We start from the raw sequence: 21076 nt of genomic DNA, 5'->3' as shown, positions 1-21076 counted from the left end.
TTTTCACATGCCGATCGTTTATTTACACATTGTCTACGAGATAATTAAGAGATTAATTACATATACATATATTTAACTAAAATGATGGAGTAAATACAGTAAACATGTCCGGGATATAAAACATCTTATAAATGTATATATATTTTAACTACTGGTACAATACTGGCCTTTATTGACTATATTCGATCTGCAAGAAATGTCTAATGAAAGACACAACGATAACACTAGTCAACAAGAACTAAATAATTATGCATTTCATAACTACAACTCTATCGAAATATGAGATGCAAGTCTAGAATTGCGATTAAACCAAGAAGTGACAGCGCATTTAAAAATGTGAATTTTATATACTCATTTTTATGAACTCGTAATATCTTCTAATCTCATGTGAATGTAATTCGCCAGGCGCAAAACATTTTAGAACATCTATTCGGAAGCACGCGGGAAAATCTGACCGCTGCATCAACTGTAACAAGGCGCAATTTTATTTTTATGATGAATTAATTTACGTAGAATATTCCAGTATCAAACGTTTCGGATTCTATTGTAATAAAGTTAAAATCACTTTCTCTTTTCTCTGGCAGAACACGTCGGTGGCCGTCGTACATGTCGGATGAATCGAATTTTCAACATTAAGCAGTTTAATGATTTAGATATTACATCATATTTTTATCGAGGTAAGAGCTAATTAACTAATATTCCATTTTTTACGTTTAATTCGGTACGAAACTTCAGCTTTCAATTTCATAAATAACTGTACGAGATATCATATCTCGTATACAATTGTCATTAACTTCTCTGTCTACTTTCTCCAATGAAAATCTCAAAGTATCGATTGCCTGACACGCACGGGCTACAAGAATCGAACGGTTCCTTCGTCTACCGGATCGCGGTCGTGTGTGTCCTTCGTACGGCTTGCCTTAAATTCCAGAAAGGCACTACTGGTCGTGAACAAGTCTACAAATCGCACTGTAACTCCCCCTTAAAAGCGAAGCTGTGTTCGACGGTTACGTTGCTACACAAAACGACAGCGAAAATCGTGACACCTGTGAGAATCCAGAACCGAAACGCAGAGCGAAAAACGCCTCCCCGAAATTCTCAACTTTCGCAATGATTCCTGGCGAATTCGTTCGCGAAAGGTAAGTCCTTGAAGAATTCTCTCAAGTATAAATATTGCAATCCTAAAGAAAGGAATGGTATGTACGTGCTGTCCGAAGTTAAAGTTGCAATCCAGTTCAAAGAGAGCCAAAATTATAATACATTATTTTAAAAGATTTAAACGCAAATCAAAAATTACAAAAATGAACTACAAACCTTGAGATAAAATTCAAAGAAGGCTTAAAACATTTTAATCGGTAAGAAGTTTATTTTTCAAATATTCAGCTGATTCTCATAGGATTCGAAATACCTAAATTACGTAAGTCTCTTTAATTATGTCTTGTATGTTAACCGCATTGTATTAAAACGCCGCATGGCTGTTATTTAAAAAGCGGAAGGTACCCGAATCGAAATTTTGGCCCTATGTTGAACCTTTAATTCTATTATACAGTAGGACCTGAGACAGTAAAAGAGGTCGAACTGCAAGTACAAACTTTACTCCTACTTTCAAACTGATAATCTCGGAAATTTCTGCTTTTGCCAATTTAGCAATAAAGTAGGTCCTTTTCAGTAGGAGCTAAAGTAAATTTTTAGAATTAAAGATTCAAGGGAGGAGTAACAATATAATGTCGTCAAAGTAGACTGTCGCTGGTCTAGGTAGGTGTACAGATCAGCTAAGTAGGTGTAAATTATCCTTAGAAGTGTTAAAATAGTACCAAAATTTCGACTCGGGTAAATGAACGAATAAAAAAAAGAAAAAAAATTACCCGAGTCGAAATTTTGATACTATTTTGACACTTTCAAGGATAATTTACACCTACTCCGCTGATCTGTACACCTACATAGACCAGCGATAGCCTACTTTGATGACATTATATTGTTACTCCTCCCTTGAATCTTTCATTTCTAAAAATTTACTTTAGCTCCAACTTAAAAGCACCCACTTTAATGCTTAAAACTGGCACAAGCAGAAATTTCCGACACTATCAGTTTTTAAGTAGGAGTAAATTTTGAACTTGCAGTTCGACCTCTTTTACTGTCTTAGGTCCTACTGTATAATAGAATTAGAGGTTCAACATAGGGCCAAAATTTGGACTCGGGTACGCTGTTTAATCTCTTCGAGATCTCGCGGAGAACTTCTTGCTCGAAGCCAGATGTAGCGCGAGAGAACGAGGGGGTTCCACGGGGAACGTCGCCGCGGCGGAAACGACATCGGCGGCCGTGCAGGCGTTTGTAAGATGAAACGGCTACCGACATCGTATACCTGTACGCCGCGTGCGTACACGTGTGCGCCGCAATGTGTTCATCGGACGACGCTCGCGTCCCTCCGTCGTTCATCTTCGTCCCGCGTGATTACCGCGAACGAGCGAGCGGAGCGGGCGATGCTGGGCTCGCGCGCTCGTTAATTAAAACGGTGGAATCTCGTTAAAGACGATTGGCTGTTGCGCAAGCATCGATCGACGGCGCGCTCGCCTCGGAATTGAGACGTCGGCCGGCGCAATTTCTTTTTCCTTCCTTCCACGACGCCCGTGCGAGCGGAGCGCGCGTGCTCGCGCGTCTTAGGCTCGCGCGCGGAGCGAGATGGCTCGCGAGATTTCGGTTGTACGCGAGGAGGTAATTAGGGGATACTGCGAAACGTGCCATTCAACACGCGCGTGTATCTCGTTGCGTCGCATCGCATGCTCGCGAAGGTTCGCACTGCGATTACAGCGGCGAATAGGTCTCGGCTTTTTTTTTCTTACGCAGTTAAATGAATTTTACGTGCTCTCCCTATAGATTTTCTAAGAGCGCGCGAAGAAGCTATCTATGGGGTTCTCCGGCATTTTCCAGAGCTTTTACACCGTCATAAAATAGAGAGTAAAATATGAAATACAGAAAATACAGAAATTATAACATTATATTTACATTTGATATTATATATGTACATTTTTTTTAATTTAAAATTGGATTCTGCAAACGTAGCACGTACAGCAACACGAAGCGCCCATGTACTACCAGATTTATTTGCATTTATTCGTCTGCCTGCCTGTCGCGTTTCTTTGCAACGAGGCTTGGAAATATTCGAAAGTACTGCTCTTCATACGCGACCAATTGTCTAATTTTTCATAATATACAAAACATACGCGGATTAATCCCATCAGTTCGCTATGTGAATCTTCGTAGCCGACGTCGCGAAAAACCGTGACAATATTATGGCCGTGACGATGTTATTATCTAGTACTAATACACTAATGACTAACGCCGCCTGATATTACAGTCGAATCTTACTCCGCTTTTCTATTATTTGTCACACTTCCTCTCTTATACCGCTCTCCTATTGTTTCACGTTTACCCCGTGACCACGCGTAGAGTGAAAAGTGAGCTATCTTAAATTTGTACCTTTCAAATATAACATACGTGCAAGGTCTAACATCTATCCCATGCAATACAATTTCGCACATTATTAAACACACATACGCACTCACGCCCACGTAAATATATGTGTATATTAATATGTGTATATCGTATTGTATATGTATATTGTGTGTATGTACATGCATATGCTGCCAGATACAAAAATAATTCTAAATCTAGAGGACTAATAACTTGCGTCAGTATTTATTTGGCACGCTATATTGTGAATAAACGAAAGTGACAGTAATGCGCCGATAGAGAATTTTTCTACAAAAAGAAATATTTAGCAATGCTTCTTTTCAGAACGAAAATGTGCAGTTTTGTATCGTGTCGTCTAATCGTTTTAATGGAAAATGTGAAAGTTTGAAAGAAGACATGGAAATTATAAGTTGACAAGTTATTACCTCGCTTTACAAAAAACAAATTATTACAAATTTGAATTCTTTAGCCTTTGTAATATCTGAAAAATGTTTAAGTATCCTAATTATTAATTTTGTTAGTGTATTAGTGTAGAGTTTATTGCATTTCGTTTTTATTTTAAAGAAATCTCTGTAAGTTATATTTTTGTGTATCACTGAATTTGCGATGTAATTGCTCTCATAAATTTAAATAGCTTTTCTACAAGAGAGAGTAAAGATTTACATTTTCATAACATATTTTACATTTAAGTTTTTGTTAACAATCGTAAAAAGTCCAGAGTAAAATGTCTATGTCTCACATCTGACAATCTATTTCCGAGCTTGTTCTTATTTTATTATCACTTTTATCTCTTTTTGACAATAATTTTTGTGTTTTGATCCAAGAGCAAAATCTTTCAATTCACAATTAACACAATTTAATTTAGACTATACAGAAATTTTTGCGACAATAATTTTTTTGAAACAATATTTATTGTTACAACAAGCGTACAAGTTCCTTCTCTCTAAAGTTCGCATACAATTATCCTTTTACTTTCGTAATCAACAAACTGGTCTTATCTTTTTCAATAACTTCGCTCACGAACATGTTTTGATTTGGTATTAAAATGTATAAAATATTTTTAAAACATCCCGTACACGTTTCCTGACATTTGAAACGAAAGAAGAGTACACAATGAAGGAATTACATAGTTTCATATAATCTCGCACTACAATCAATTATAATTTTAGTTTGATATAATTGAGAATTTTAGAAAATTATTATTGTATCTAGAAAAATTGTCATGGAACGATATAAGCTTTTTAAAATTATACGTTTCGAAATTATTTCTTTTATAGTTTAGTAAATTTTGTTATTTTTTCAATTTTTGGTTAAGTAAATGTAATCATTTTTGCCAAGTCTTACGCGAGTGAAATATAATTTTATTTTACATCTGATATGTTTAGGGATCAAAGATTTCAATGTTTTATATCTATCTGCATGTTTTTATTTTTTGTAACTGGTTGTTGGCGGATACACCGAATTAAAATTCACGATACATGAGCAATCAGTAATCAATAGAAGTGTGGTGAAACTTATCCGTCATTAATCCTTTTTCGAGTGGCTCTTTCATTTCGGTCATTCAAGGAAAATCTATTTATCTAATAAAAACGTTCTAACAATAAAATATAATCGACGTTTTATTAATTTTTCTAAATCACGAGATATATCTACAACTAATCGTATACTTAGCACGTTGCACATATGTATAATAGATGTATGTACAACTTATGTCAACTTCTTTTTCAACGAAGTGACATTTAATAACAGTTTTTAAATTACAACGTTCTCACTTTTTAACTTCGCTTTTTCCAATACACATTGCCAATATTCGGTATATGTTAGAAATCAATCGACTAACAAAATTATACAATAATAATGTCAAAGCACATTCAAATTCGCTATTGAACTTTATACACACTGAGAAAAAATCGTGCTTTTCTATACAATTCTTATATAGCGGAAGAAAGTCATGCGAGTGAGAGAGAGAGAAAGGGAGAGAGATAGAGAGATAGAATAAAAATAATTAGATGGCAGCTTTATCTTTTTAAGTGCATTGAAATAAAAAAGATTAATCATTACAATTAACCACAACTTGTGATTATGGTGATAAATGATGAGAAATTAATTGGTAAAGATTTGCGAATCAGCGTCCGCGCGATTCGGCGAAAAGGGACAGTCTAGCGTTTCCGGTTGCGCGACGAGACACTGGAAGGAGCTCGATAAACAACAACAACAACAACAATGATGAACGCTCCGTGGCTTTCACGCATGGAACGACTGCTTGATTTCGTCTCGTCGAATCGCATGGATGCAGATCTTATTTGCAGATCTTTATCAATTAACTTTTAATTAATTACTGAGAAACTTACAAAACAAGGATTTTTCTATTCAGTTTAACCCATTCTATCTGTCCATGAGAAATGATTATAAGACAACCTTGTTCATTGTACATATAAATCTGTATAGATTATACATATATACAGTATAATGAGTGTAGAAATGTGTGAACTAATATTTCCTTTCTAAGACATTAATAAAATTTTTCTGTTAGACTGGAAGAGATAGCGTTATTCTTTAAAATTGTTTCTCGTACTTAGAATTTCAGTACGCACAGAATTAAATTCTCTCTCTCGCGTAACATAGGCATAAATACCGACGCAAATGCCTCATCGATGTAATAAACTATTTTATCTCGTTACTTAAAGATGTTAAATCGACATAAACAAACACTTTTCCTACTTCGCATTTGAACTTCTAACGAATGAATCGAAGTGTAATTTCCCTTGTTAGCGCGCAATGTCGAAGGCGTTCGTTTGTATAAAACTAGAGATAGTCTGTGAAAAAGTCGCACAGATTTGACTCGCCACTTCTAGTTTCAAACGGCACAAAATGCAATTTTCTCAAAAGATAATCCACAAGATTACCCCGCCATTTGATCCCGTGCATACGAACGACAGGGCTATTATGCGACGAGAAAACTATTCGTGTATACACGGGGTCTTGTAACTAGAAAATAGCGAGATAAAACAACATTCTTCTTCTCCCGCCACTTCGTCGTGTACAGTTAATAATAAAATTGTTGCGAAGCGTTCCATTGTTTTGAAAATCAAACAAAACTGGAAAATAACTGTATGTGAGTAAATTTCACACAGACTTCTATATATTATCTAGACCGCTGATGCAGTTTGCGAGCGATGGCTGTCTAAGGCGAACAGCGGGGAAGGGCGGCCATCTTCGAAAGGACACGCACATTATAGCACTTCACAATAGCCGCCCTTCCCAATGTGTCAGCGTGTGAATGGACCAGAAGGCTAGAAACATATTTGACTTGTACAATATTTTTGACGTGCTTTAATTCATTATGTTATCGATGTCGCGTGCCAGTCGCAGGTGGTACAATAAAAAATTGTAAAACTGTACGTTCCTCTGCTACCCCTTACGGGGTTTGAGCTCAATCCGCACTGAACTAATAGCAGTCTAGGTGACATGTAGATAGAAGTCTGTGGTAAATTTAAATAAAGCGTGAGACACTTTGTCCTGATAGCGATATATGTCAATCAGTGGAGATAGAAGAATAATGTCGTTTCATCCTAATCGTTCATGTCGAATCCGAGTCCGATCTTAGGATCTTGTCGTTAAATCTATCGGTTTCTTCGCAGCCGAGCTTTCCGCATCGCTGGCGTTATCTATCTCATCGTCTACCTCGTTCGGTAAATGATCACTAACGGGTGTCGCGGCGGATTTCATGGATAGATCTATAGGATCATCCTGCGGTGGCGGACAGGCGACTTCCCGTTCCGGGCTGCACTCGGTCGAGCTACCTTCGGAAAGTCGCGCTCTCTTCCGCGGTCTCTCCGACGCGGTCTCTCGTTGCTCGCGCTTCAGGACCATATCCAGGCAAAATCGATTATTGTTATTTTTCTCGTAGGAGTCTTTGTCGTCGGCCGACGACGTTGACGTTCCCAACGCGGTCGTCGTGGCTACGGTCGTTGTCATGGTCGACGTCGTGGCGGTCGCGGGCTCATCGTTTTCGTCGCTCGTGGTCACCGGCGAACGTTGCAGCATGCTGGACGGATGACTCGCCATGAGGGGATGGGCTGCGCTGTGTGATGTCGCGTACACGTGGGCGTAGGGTGAGAACATGAGACTGGGTGGTGGCAGGAAGGCCGACGGCAGGAGCGACATGTTGCTGAGAGGGAAGCCCAATGGCAGGCCCAGGGTAGACAGATCGACCTGTGGCAAGTGCGGAAGCGACCGAATACCGTGATGCCCGGCGAAGGCCGCTCTCCTCTCGGAGACATCGACGGAGCTGTCGCTGTTGTGGGACTCGGGCGAGCTTATGTTGGGCGAGTTGGAGTTCTTGTACTCGTCCGCGCTCATCAACAGGGCCTCGTCCCTGCATTGATTGCCGTGAATGCCGTGGATAGGCGAACTCGCCGGATTGCGTTGCTGCTGCGATAGCTGATGCGACATGAGAATAGCTGGCTGATAGTGTTGCTGCTGATGCTGCTGCTGGCAACCACGCTGCTGCAGTGGCTGTTGCTGTTGCATCTGCTGCTCTAGCTGTTGCTGCTGCTGTTCTTGCTGCTGCTGCTGTTGCAATAGACAGTGAATTTTGAACCAGTTCGACCTGCGGCCGTATCGCGAGCCAGACTTAGACATGCCGACGAAGATGCATTTTCTCAGGCGGCAAGATTTGCACGCGGTGCGGTTCTTCTTATTTATCACGCACTTGCCGTCGTTCTTGCAGTCGGCGATGCTGTTCAAGTTGTTGTAGGAGCGCCCGAAGAAAGACTGTAACAAGAATCACGATCGAGCCAATTAGCACCAACGTACTGAAATGCATTCGCTTGCGCGCGATAAAAATTAACATATCGAGAGTCGGAATGACGCGACATGCCATGCTTAAAAAGTACGAATTACAATTGGAGGGTGCAATAAGCGCATTTCCCAGTAAAGAATTTAATTGCACGCGAAAATTAAAAATTGAATCGCATACTATATTATTAAGTATCAAGTCTTCGGGAAGTAGAAAGGCATCTTATGTACGTACATTTATTATAGCACATCTGTTTAGCGAGAAAGAATGAAAGTATATACGTATCGTACTCCTGCGAGAATATTTCCTTTTACAGCATTGCTGAATAGCGAAAACCTTAAGGATTCCCAAGGATACTGAAATACTTGGAATACCCTTTGCTTTTCACAGACCCGTGTTCGCGATTCTAGGAGCAACTTTTATCGCGCGTTTCCTACGGGCTTGGGACGCCTCTCAAAAATAATATTGCGATAGTCGCGATTTGTCATCGACGGTATCTCGGAATCATCGGCGTGCAAGCCACGTCCCGGTGGAGACGAGAAAAGACGAGTGGCTCGTGAAAAATAATCGGCGCGACACTGCGACCAACGGCATTGTAACACTTGTAACAAGCACAACGCCCGGAGTCGTTAGCGTGTAACCGTGCACTCTCGTTGTCTCATTCATGGTGTACGAGCGGGCGGGAGGGGACGCGGCGGGGTCGATGGTCGGAGGCGCGTGCGGCCCGCTGTTCTCGTGCTAATTGCCCAAATGGTGCAATTCTACGTGATTCCGACACTGCGCTCGTTGCTTTCGTACCGGAGATGGGGAACAACGGGCCCCCGCTCCGCCGGCCAAGATTTCTTTCTCTTTGTTTCTCTCGCCTCTCTGCGCACAGAGGGAGAATAACGTAAAAAAAATTATCGCTCTAAATATCTCGGTCGTGATGAATGGCGTGCTTTCAATGGCGCGATTTTAAGATAGAGTCCCCGCGCAACGGACCGGCGACTCGCTAGATTTTTACGCCAAGAAAATACCGAGGGGGGAAAACCGCTGACGGCATTGTAGTGTACAGCATTACTGGGCATTACGTAGGCGTTAATAGGCATTTTTTGGGCATTAGGCCTTGCTGGGGCATTATAAAGATAAAATTAGATAAAACAAGATAAATATATAAAAATAAGATAAAGTAATGCCAACTGGGCATAAAGATTTTGGTCAGCGGTCTCCCCCTCGGAAAATAGCTTGCAGGACAACATTTCTAGGATGTGTTACACGTTAATTTCGTCGCGGAGCGTTAAACGATTTTAAACGTATCGCCATTGCGAGCTGCTGCTTTTTACAGCCAGGTCGTTGCGAGACAGTTTCGGCTCGCCTCGCTTGGATTGATGGCTAGAATTTCCCAATCGTCGCGGTTTATATGTCGCTCGGCGGGCGCACCGGCAGGCTGTCACATCGCCGTCGAATCGGCGAGCGTTTAAAGGGACGCACGCGGCCGCGTTGTCCACTTTCGCTTTTTCTGCCCGTACGCACGCCATATTATTAATCGTTTCTGGTTCGTTTGTCCTGGAAACGAGCTCTTCCTGCGGCCTGGTGGTCCCGATGCGCGCGTTGCCGAGACCTATGGGCCGGCATCGCGTTCCACTTATTTTCGCCGTCGATGTCGTCGTCGTCGTCGTCGTCGTCGTCGTTTGTCCTCCACCTTCTTGCCGGGGCGACGCGCTTACGCGAGGAAGAGAAGGAACGCGGGACGCTTCAGAAGCGATGACACAATTGAGAAAATGCTACCGTTATTACCGGTCCCTCTTTCCCCGGGCCCCGACCGCACGCCTCTTCGTTCGTCGCGCATGCTGAAGTTATGCAAACGGTCCTACTTGGAAGCCACGCTATTGCTCGTTTCGTAGCACCACGTTTGGACAATCATCGAGTTCCCCGGGAGACTCGTTTAGCGCGCTCGCGAGGTAGGAGACAAAGGATTCGGGAAACTGGAGTGACACGCCGTCTCGCTATTTGCCGCGATTAAGTTCAAATGGACTCGGAGGACAACGGGTGCTACGCTAACGATAAGTTCGTTATTACTCGGAACAAGCTAATCTTTTTTTTATCTCCCCCTTTTCATTTCGGCCTCTTTTGCTTCTCACGGTGAGTAATTCCTCATTTAAGAATTTAATTACCAACGTTGAGAGCTTATTATTTAACAGGAAAAGGGAACAGAGGACCCGGGCCGCACGCTAGATTCCCCCCTTCCCTCCGCCATTTTCGTTCCGATCGCCGGGCCGCCTCGAGACGCCGCTTCCGGCGCTTCGCACTTGTCCGCCACAATTGTTTCCGCCCTAGTTCACGGTTACGTCAGCACGACATTGTTTCGTTTCGTTATTTTCGTTTTCAGGCCCATCGTAGCATGTCAGCTCCCCCTCCTCCGCGCGATCCCGCGACCCTGCCCCGCCGCCCGCCGCTCTCGTTTTTCTCGCTCTTCGAGCGCTTCACGCTTCGAGCGAGCGAGACTTTTTCAACGCCGATGCGGCGCGCGGATAGGCCTGTTGCGTTTTCAACTGAATCGCGGGCGCGTGCACTCGACGCTGGCTCCCGGCACCGCTTCGGACCAGGTTGACACGCATGCCTGACCGAACGTTTAACCTCGGCCACGGAGCGGCTCGTAAAAGCGATCGCTCGCTGCCCGGGCCCGCGGGGGTCTTTGCGAAACCGCGCCGGGAAAGAGCATCGCCCTGGCGCGGCAGCGCTCGTCGCAGCGGCCGAGAAAGAATCGGCGAGGAAAACTCCTGGCTATTAGAGCGACGGATCAGGAGCGAGGCTCTTTCCTCTCGATCGCGGACGCGCTTTTGCGACGGCGAGTCCGATTTCCCTCGCGTCCGCTCTGCCTCTCGGTACAGCAATTCTCCGGAACGCGGGCATCCCCCCTCCCCCCTCGTCCCCGTGGAATCTCGAGCGTACGACGCGAGGTACAGGATATAAGTGCAAATTCGATCTTGCGTCACCGTTTTGTTTCATCCAATTCGCATGCATTTACGTGCATTCCAGTCTCGATGACGTACAACAATGGACCAAACGGTCGGGACACTTTTTGTCTTTAACGAGCCTAGGAACGTGCACGGAGAGACCGATATGGTTACCATCAGGGTTGGAAAGTAACTCGTTACAGTTATTATTTTTTTGGTAACTGTAACTTAACTTCGTTACTTTTCCTCCAACTGTAACTGTAACGTAACTCAGTTACATTTTTTGATAATTAGTAACTAATGTAAGTTAGTTACTTTATGTACATTTTAAACCTCTACAGATTGTGTTAGGCCTTGCATTTGCGCATAAACGCCTTTATCGATGCTTTACAATTCAAATGCAGATTTGATACTTTTATTTTCATTGCGAGAAAGTAACTGCAAAGTGACGATTCGTTACTTTTCAAGTAATTGTAAAACTGTAACGCGTTACTTTTCAGAATTGGTAACTTGTAACTGTAACTAGATACATTTTTAGCAAAAATCTTTTCGAACGTAACCCGGAATCTGCGCGTTCCTAAACTCATTTAAAAAAAAAGTGTTGCAACCGTTCTGTTTATCATCGTACATTGTAACAATTACGTGGCAGTAGTTAAGCGCGTAAAACGCACCAGACAAGGAAGCTTTTTACTGCCGAGGGCCGTGACGCGAGATACGAGTTGAAATTTCGATAAAGATTCCAAGGACTCAGGTAACGTGCAATCGTTAATCGATTTTCGACACATTTCTGCGCAGTGCCATTGTGTCGTAAGAAAGAAAGAGATTCAAAATCGAACGGCAAGACTCACCTTGCAACCCTCGCAGGTGAACGCACCGAAGTGGAAGCCAGCCGCTGGTTCGCCGCACACCTTGCACTGTTGATTCATCTGCAATAGAAGACAATCGGTTTCTGAGTACATTGGCGAACTGACTGTGTACAGGTAAATTAGCATCTCGCGATGTGGGCACGTTACTTAGATAATTGGACCAGATAAGAACTTAGATGCTCTGTTAAGGATACTCGGAAGAAATCGGCCGTTTCGCACAATGCCGTTCTAACCACCTAATAATTTGTCTATTCCCTTAGCGTCGGCTCGTAAGTGGTAAAGTCTGATTGTTATTGACACAAACGATAACCGCGATCTTCCTAACACGTTGCGTGTCGTTCTGCTTTCCGGACTTTTCCAAAACAGATAGAGAAGTCAGCTTCTTGAAAGACGCCAAAGCATTCCTCGCCGGTACCCAGGACGCGCTAGCCCAATTTTTGCCCATTGTGGTTAACTCACTTTCTATGTTTCTCATGCCCGTTTCTACCGATGCAGATTAACTTTGATCCAGGTTTAAATTACTTCTTATCTTTTTCTAATTCGTAAAACTAGAAAAAGATATAAATTAAGTTGAACCGAGATTAAAGTTAAATTGCATTGGTAGAAACGGGCATTAGAGAAATATCCGTTGTCCTACAAGGTTGGAAGGCAGTAAGAGCACTGGATTAACACAAAATAACTTATGCACGTTGCAGTATGTCCACATTTTTTCGCGGCGGCCCAGCTATGAGAACTTAAATGCGCGTTTTCTCGAAACTAACAATTTGGGTGATACTGCTTAGTGGCTTTTATGTAGAAAATAATACCAGAGCGGTCTGTGGACTGCACAGTAGAATATTTTCATATAAGAAACATTGAGGTTTGAAGTCTAACTCGTATCGCATTATGTCTTTGAAAGTTTCAAACTGTCCCGTCGGAGTTCAGCCGTCGCTACAGCATCCCCTTAAGACTTGCACCGGAAGTCTTTTCGGTCGTCTCTGCCCTGCGCGCCTAAACCTTATTTCATCGTTCAACATCTCCGCGCTCGGTCGCATTCTCGTATCGAATATCTCCCGAATGATTCGACGAGTCGCGAGAAAACGTTGGGAAATATTAGAAACCAACGGACTGGTAGACATATCGAAATTATCGTGCGTATGCGACGGCGCGAAACGATCGCGCGACGCTTCTGCCAGCGAGTCGCTTCCTGCGCGACGGAAGCGAAAAGTAGATCGGACGCGCCGGTATCTTTGACAAGTCGACGATGCAATCTTTATCGTGCGCCTACACCGATCGAGCGCACTATTGGGCAAGAGAAGAAGCGCGTTGCATAATGCGCCGCTTTGCAGCGCAGCGCGAGCGCGAACCGCTGGATCGTGGCAAAGCGGTGCGTGTTACGTTCAACGAGCGGAAAACTCTTGCGCGCTTGCTTTTTTTTCTCTCTCCGCTATCCTCGTCTGTCTCTCTCTCTCTTTCTCGCGCCCGTGCCTTTCAAGTTCCTCGCCGACTCCTTTCGCCTTCTTTGGCCGATCGTCCAGAAAACGGACCGTGGCTACGAGGTCTCGTTTTCACACCTCGTCGCTCTTATTTCACGCCGTGGTCCCTTGCACAACGTGCTTTTGCGTAGGCCAGCGGAACGGTACCGCGATCGGAAACGGACGGGATGGACCCCCGCCGTAACATTTGTCCCCGCCGTAACGTTTGTCTCCCTCTTCCCTCCATTGTACGCGTACCGTTTCACCCTTTTCTCGACCGTTGGCAACGGGTCTTCTCGACGTTCCACCGAACGGATTTTTCTCCACCGAAAATGCCCGGCGATCACGAATATGGGACAATAGCGTTTGACCCAGATGCCTGCCGTGGTCCGAGGGCACAACCGTGCCTACCTCCAGCGACTTTCATACGTGGCGGACCGTCGCTAAATGGGAAAGTAAATTTCAACTAATGGAAAAGACATCTACGTTGTTTGATCAACGGAGTCTCTCCTGACCTACACCCAACAGTCGTTGACACTTATCATTTGCGGATGCCGCCGTTTCTGCCGCGCGACATACCAAGCGCGGCTCGCGTCTGCAATTCCGTGTTTGTATTTTTTTTCCCCCCCGGTCTCACCTGCACCCGTGCACTTCCGTCGCGCCATCACGCCGACCCGGCGTAGAGACCCCGTAATCGGAGACTGGCCATAAGAGAGTTCGTCAAATTCCTGCGATCGTAGAAGAGTGAGATAGCCTATGTTTCCCTCTTACTCGCAGGAATTTGACGAACTCTCTTATGGCCAGTCTCTGATTACAGGGTCTCTAAGCACGGCGTTAGGTCCGTTTCGTCTATTTCACGGTCGATAATTTAGTCCTTATTATTTCGAGTCGCGTTCGGGGCGCGAATATCTCCTCTTACGTGAACGTTCTGTCGCCACGGTTTGCGTTATTTTTCCAACGTCGTCGAAAAACCGGCGATATCCGTGTCGCGGCTTGCTCGCTGGCGCTCGACGGCCGACAAAACCCAACGACATCGCCGCGCGTTTCTCAACTCTGGCCAGATCACTCGGTATAATCTTATTAGCGACTGCCACTCGAGGCGTCTCACTTTGCAGGCCTAATTGCTCGAATTTTTCGCAGAGAGAACGGCGCCCGCGTTGACGAGCGGCCCGACGTCGCCTGATCGGTGGCAACCTGCGTTGATTAGCGGTGTGCATCCGGTAACAGGTAAGTCTCACCTGGTGATTCCTATGCACGGCAGTGCGTTCCGTGCCGATGCGATTGCGATGTTTAAATGATATTGTTGTCGTGCCGAGGTGTCGCAACACAGCGCAACACAATGTCGGCAGATAAAATCAAACGAGGTTAACGGATTAGATTCCGCGTAGAAATGGAAGAAATCGCCAAACAATCACGCGCACTATGGCGACTGGAGATACCAAATTAGAAATTCTAATTATCAATTATGGATTCTCGCTCGTTTCCTTTTCCTCGTTTTCATACATTTACTTATGACGTTCCTAAATAACGTGACTTTAAAGTCATTTTTAACGACACGTGGCACTGTCGCGTGCACCCACGTCGAACTGAACGGCTTTTATCAGGAATATTTGAAAGCTTGAAGATTGAGAAAAAAGAACGAACGAAAAAACAGACGAGGAAATTGCGAGAGAAACTCTTTTCATTCGCGATCACATCGGACGACGTTCTGGGTTTACCCAGGCGATTAATAAAAACTGTCTGTCTAGCTCCGTGAGAATTATTCGGTGTAATCGGGAGTTTTACAATTACGTCCGACGACGATAAGTGGCCGCCGTGCACTTGTTATGCCGATCTCGCGGTCGGCGCATGTAAATAGCTGATTCACGGCTGGGTGATCGTAATAGCCCGTGCGACTCCGCGCGCGGGATTAAAGATTGCGAGCTATTATCGTGTGTCCTCTTCCTTTAAGCTTCCGGACGAGATCTTGCGTTTCCTCGCGGCCAACGAGAGAGCTGGACTCTTGCCTCCGTTTGCGCCAGTGTCGTAACGAGGCGATGCGCCGTCGCGTTGTGAAGCGTCGGCTACGATACGTGGAGTAAGCTTGGGGCAAGGAGCAAGAGAGAACCGTAACTTTCGGCTTTTGGTGTAAGGAAACGAAAATACAGGCATAATTTTTTTAATACTCGCCGATGGCGGTAAGCGTAGGAGCTGAAGTAGGAGTAAGAAATCAAATTGATTGGAGGGGGTAACCACTAGCTAAAATGTCCCACTGATCGCACGATTTCATCTGATTACGAACAATCTCATCTAATTGCAAATAATTTTCTTGTATGCACGTTTAAAAATACGTAACGTTGTTAAATCTCAAAGAGCTGTTAAATTTCCTCAAAATGTATTTTTCTTATTTTACTAAGAAGTATTTGCTTGCAGAGGTAATTTCGGTTAAGATTGTAGTATTCGGTCACGCGTTCCCTTGCTTCCCACTTTTCCCACTAGTCTAACCGTGGTCTTAACGAAAAGTAATCTTGTATTTGTATTTACCGTTTATTGTTCCAAATTTGCGCGCGAAGGTGTATCAACGTTTCAACTCGCTGTTGTTCTAACAGCAACTACTTCAGTCTTATTATCAAAAGAATACGCGCTTATAGGTGTGAGCTATGATATATATTTGGATATTCACTAAGAGAAATAATTTTTTGGGAGAGAAATGAAAAGAAGCTGAGAAAACGTTCAAATTTAATGTTTATTGTCTAACGAGTGAAGAAACTTGAAAATTAAGACAAAACGATTACACGGGGATTTCGTAAGGATTTCATAATGATTTCGGAGACACTGTCCCACGATTGCATCAAGTGGTTACCCCCTTGCCTACTCCTTACTCCAGGCTTAGCCCATGCATTGTAGACGCACAACGCACGAGCACGAGGCTGCGAATCCGACTTCCAGCCACGTAAACCGCCCCGGGTATCCTCGATGCGCGCCGAGCGACGACGGTGGTCCGCTTTTGCGGGCATAAAGATACTATTAATAAGCGCTCGCGCGTTTTCGCGACGCGCGGCGATAAGGCTCGACGCGCGTTATCGCCGCGGGCGGATCTCGGCGGCAACGATCATCGCCAAGATCGTCGGGGACCGCCGCGAGGACCCGGCCTTGCGGACCGCGTGCGATTGTTGTGCCAAACAGGCCCCGGCGAGCCGTGAGAATCGTAACGTACTCCCGCGCGAAGTCTCCGCGATCGTTGACGATGGCCGCGGGAGGCGAGCACTTGTCACGATGCGTGCAAAGCGATCGGTCGTCGTAATTTCTGCGAGTCGCGCCGCGTTTGTTCTCCTTTCCCGCGCTGACCTTCTCAACCACCCGCTGTATCTTTCATCGCGAAAAAAAGGACTCTCCCGTCGAAGTGGAGTTCACATTTAACCTTGATACCGGGATTCCATCGGGCGCGCGGCGTCATTTGAAAATTTCGTCGAAATTCAATCGAGATCGCAATTTAATACTACGTCGCAAACGCGCAATAACGAGAAAAAGCAGCTGCCCGAATGGAAATAATATTACGTAATATCAAAATTTTCACCGCTAAGCTAAACGCCGAAGCGCGGCGAACCTTGATAGATGAAGCGGACGGAGTTCCAGGATCGCGATAATTATTACGATTGCGATTCCGGAGCGTGTGACTAGAGAATCGCGCAAGAATGCGCGTAAAGAAAAAGGAGATAAAACTGTAATCAGCCAGTCTATATGCTCTGCATCTCGCAGCGAAGGTAGTAGTGCCGATACTTTAGAGTTACGGAAGAAGACAGAAGTAGACTGCATAATTTTTTAGATTCCAGAGGAACGGGGCGAATACCCGAAAAGGACGTGAAAGTCGAGATCGTAAAAAAATTTGCCAATTCCTAAATTTCGCTCAACAATAACGGCGATAAATAAAGGCATAGTTTTGTTTTGCACAGAGGCTCGTAAGATTCACAGTGACACGTATTAAAAAAACGGAAAGGATAAAAAAGTATTAACGCGGAAGTAGTAAACATCTTTTTAGAGTTCGCACAATGGCTGGCAGAATTTTATTGCCGTTCAACTCTTATGTTTCTAAAAAAATGTCCTTATATATCAAGTTTACTCTTTCAGAAAGTAACGGGTCATCTTTTTAGAAGAACAAAAATGTGCGTGCAATTTTTTTCCAGAAGGACCGGTGTGTTTTACTGCCAATTTTTTTAATGTAAAAAAGTGTTTCCGCCTTAGCCCTTCTTTCAGCCTTACGCAATAAAAAAGAGCACCCTTTCTAAGAATACAGAGAAATTCTAGAAAAAGGTTAACCCGAGAAAGGGCATTTTATGACTGTTTTTTATGATTTGACCGGGTTATTCTTAATTAACCGAATTCCAACCTTTTCAAACTACCGAAAAATGTGTGCGTATTTTTTAGTGATCTAGTGACACTTTCTTTCCTCTTTTTGTTAAGTTATGACAAGATTTGTACGGTCTGTGGGTCGAAGCGGTCCGGCGCGGCGGCCGACGGGGATTTTGCTCGAAAACTACCGTTCAACAGACCGCTTGCGCATCCGTGTGTCCAAATTAGCGGACGATCACGAGCCGGGGCGATCGATGCGACGATCGATCCGCCCCGCGGGGAAGCGATCCCGCGGCAGCCACGACGAGGGCTCCAGTTTTCCGAAGAGTGACTTCCGTTCTTTCGAAACGAGGCGGCGTTCCGCGGCGCGCGTTCCGCCGATCGGCCTTCGCATTGCGCGCGCGACGCAACGCACCGCGGCGCTATTTCCGATTCCATTGTCGTAACCGGGGCCCTCGATCGAACGCGCGGGCGATTCGTCGCGGCGCGAGATGCCGCGAATAAATTTCCACGGTCCACGAGGACGAGCGGGCCCGGCAACGCGCGCGGCACCGTCCATCAGGACTGACGAGCCGCGACCGAAAACCCATCGCGGTGCCTAATCCGCGACGAACCGATTCCGCGGCGGATTCTCATCGCTCTCGCGTGTTCGATCGCACTGTCGTTCCCGAGGCATGACGCGGAATTACACGGTTCGATATCATTAAGACTGCATCAAATACGATTCCCGCGGGCACGAGCGCATCTAGCGAATTAATTATCGCACCGAGCACGTAACGTTGAACGTTAACTCGATGTACCCTTACACGCTAAGCTGAACAACATCGCGGTAACGTTTCGTTACGATTGCAACTTCGAATGAATTTCTCTCTTCTGGATCATTTTGATTTTTCGACGCGTTCGGCAAATTTATATTTTTGAAGAATCACTTGGAGAAATAATGAGATGTTGTTATAAAGTTTGATAGACACCGCGCCTCGATATCGTTTAACTGTACCGTACTATCGGGAGATACGTACTTTTGTCGTTACGATGACTTAACGCAGCGTAGATACGAACAGCATTCAGCAGCGACTCGATTTCAGACGAAGCATTCCAATGTGTCGCGAAGCTTTTCCGAGGCTACCTACATCTCTCGGGACACTTCTCGCCATTTTATAAGAAACGCCGGACACCGCGAGATCTTGTCCATGGTCCACAGCCGGCTACGGGGAGAAGCGAGACACACAACCGCACGGTTAGCCACACACTCAGAAATATATTTTTCACTAAGATGCGCGCGTCCTCGAGAAAGTCTCTCGTCACCACCAACTCGATAACGCCGTCGTTCACTGTTCGATGCTCGAAATCGAGTTCTCCGTGGGATCAGCACTCTTCTCCCCCGCGGGCAGTTTGGAGAACGACACGGACTCCGGAAACTGGCCGAGGTGTCTCCTCTCGCGCAACAGGTCGCGCGCCGACCGATAGCGAACGCGAGTCCCCGCGATCGGCGAGACCGGATAACGGAAGAAGATGAGGACTCCTGACGCGCCGATGACCGTTAGGTGAATGACTTTGGTAGGCGAGGGTGTCCACATCGATTCTTGAATCGGCCCCCACTTCTGCACGTTTATTTTCCGCGGTCCCACTTCGACGGCCCGATCGGTTCTCCGCTCGCTCGCCCGCTCGTTCGTCGCGCGGATCGCCGCTCGGTTCGCTCGCGCGGACTCGTAAGTATACCTCGAATGGGCCTTATAGGCACACTGTGCGTCGGATCAGCGGAGAAGCGTGCACGGTCTAACCGAGTGGTACAGGTGGGTCGTGGGTCCTGTCAGACTACTTGGTGGGGGATTCTGCTGGGGGGACCGGATAATCCTTCTCCGGGTACGGTGGGGGTTAACGAGGGAGGGGCTTCACTCCGTTACCCTCTCTTCTCATCTCTTCCTACTCCTTTCTTCGCGTTACCCCTCCTATCCTTTTTTTAGACCTGCGACACACAGGCACTTGTGGGCTTTTAAAGCGATATCCACGAGCTCTGCTTTTTTCCCTCTTTCTCGCGGAAAAGATTAATTTTATCATTCTCTTTTTTTAATCAAGTTTATAGTCTTTCAGCCGCACACACACGCGCACCGAGAAGAACCGATGCTCAGGGTCAGAAAGCGCAAAAAGCACGATGCAAGAGGATGCTGATATGGAGCGAATTCGGAGTGCTTCGGAAGCAAATCGACTGATCTTTTTTCGCAAAGTCGCGTCTCGATTTCACGCAATTTCTGGTTTTTGCGCTGAAATTCCCAGGATGAGCGTTTAAGCACAAAAAACCAGAAATTACGCAAAATCGAGATAAGATCGTGCGAAAGCGATCGGTCGAGTTTCCGATTTTGCGTGTCTAACAGTATTGCGATACTCGGAACAAATGCTACAAATTACTTTATCAGAAGCACGCGTCTGGTAGCCGTTGTTAGAGTTAATTGGTTCCTTCCACAGCGGGAGAAGACATACCTTAAACTCTCTAATCTTTTTTTTTCTGGAAGATACAACTGAAGCTCACGATGTTGCGCAAAAAACGAGGAGCCAGTTAAATATCCTAATTTTTCGATATACGTTAATCTTCGGGGAGGGGGGAGATTTACTTTCATTTTCGTCGCGATTAGTGTCTTTTTTCCCCCCCGCGATGGCCTAATGTCGGACGAATTAGGGTCATTTTCGTGACTTTCTTCGAGTCTGAGCAACGTGGGAAAGTCTCATGGCTTCGACGACGACGACGATACGCGCGCCTCGCTTCTGTATCAAGGGAACGATTTACGGCGGTTCGCTTTACGCAATGGTTCGCTGTTTAGAATGTGACATTTAATGCGAGATGTCGATGTGCGTCGAAACGATTGCGCTACACGCGGCGCGGTATTATCCCGTTTCACGATTCCAGCGCGGGTACATCACGCACTTGCGCGTACGTATACGTACGTACGCATGCAACGAGACGGCTCTCGAGGCACGTCCTTGGCGGGACGACCGTGACGACATGTCGATCTCGGCTCGTGCTTGATGGCCGATTAAATTCAGTGCTTGTAACGGGCCGGCGATCACGCTCGCCGAGATTTTCCCTCGTTCGTGCCTAAATCGCCGCCGCTTTCCTTCGGCATGTGCGTGCCGAGCGACATTTCGAGCGCGTGAAACCAAAATTCGCGCTTGTTCGCGCCGCAAAATTTCACCGTCGCCGGAGAAAGACCGCGAACTCGCTCG

At 45.4% G+C, this 21076-nt stretch overlaps 2 protein-coding genes across 2 annotated transcripts in view; one reads left to right on the top strand and one right to left on the bottom strand.

The window, feature by feature from the left end:
* Positions 1–4874: 4874 nt before the first annotated feature.
* On the bottom strand, positions 4875–19613 carry LOC105570131 (knirps-related protein-like). The gene is made up of 3 exons (XM_012027095.1): positions 18877–19613; positions 12057–12134; positions 4875–8247 (listed from the first exon to the last, which is right to left on the bottom strand). Exons 2-3 carry the CDS (start codon positions 12132–12134, stop codon positions 7075–7077), a joined length of 1251 nt encoding a protein of 416 aa, XP_011882485.1. The 5' UTR covers positions 18877–19613; the 3' UTR covers positions 4875–7074.
* The window catches only part of LOC105570341, an 85253-nt gene continuing 83546 nt past the window's right edge, over positions 19370–21076 (top strand). Inside the window, exon 1 of the mRNA XM_012027470.1 lies at positions 19370–19401. Coding sequence (XP_011882860.1) covers positions 19370–19401 — 32 coding nt within the window. The remainder of the gene's footprint in view (positions 19402–21076) is intronic.

The sequence above is a fragment of the Vollenhovia emeryi genome, unplaced genomic scaffold (assembly GCF_000949405.1).
Source record: "Vollenhovia emeryi isolate VEMERY1.0 unplaced genomic scaffold, V.emery_V1.0 DF939121.1, whole genome shotgun sequence".
Lineage (NCBI taxonomy): Eukaryota > Metazoa > Arthropoda > Insecta > Hymenoptera > Formicidae > Vollenhovia > Vollenhovia emeryi.
Note: the sequence above shows the minus strand (reverse complement) of the source record. Positions and strands in the feature narration are given on the sequence as shown.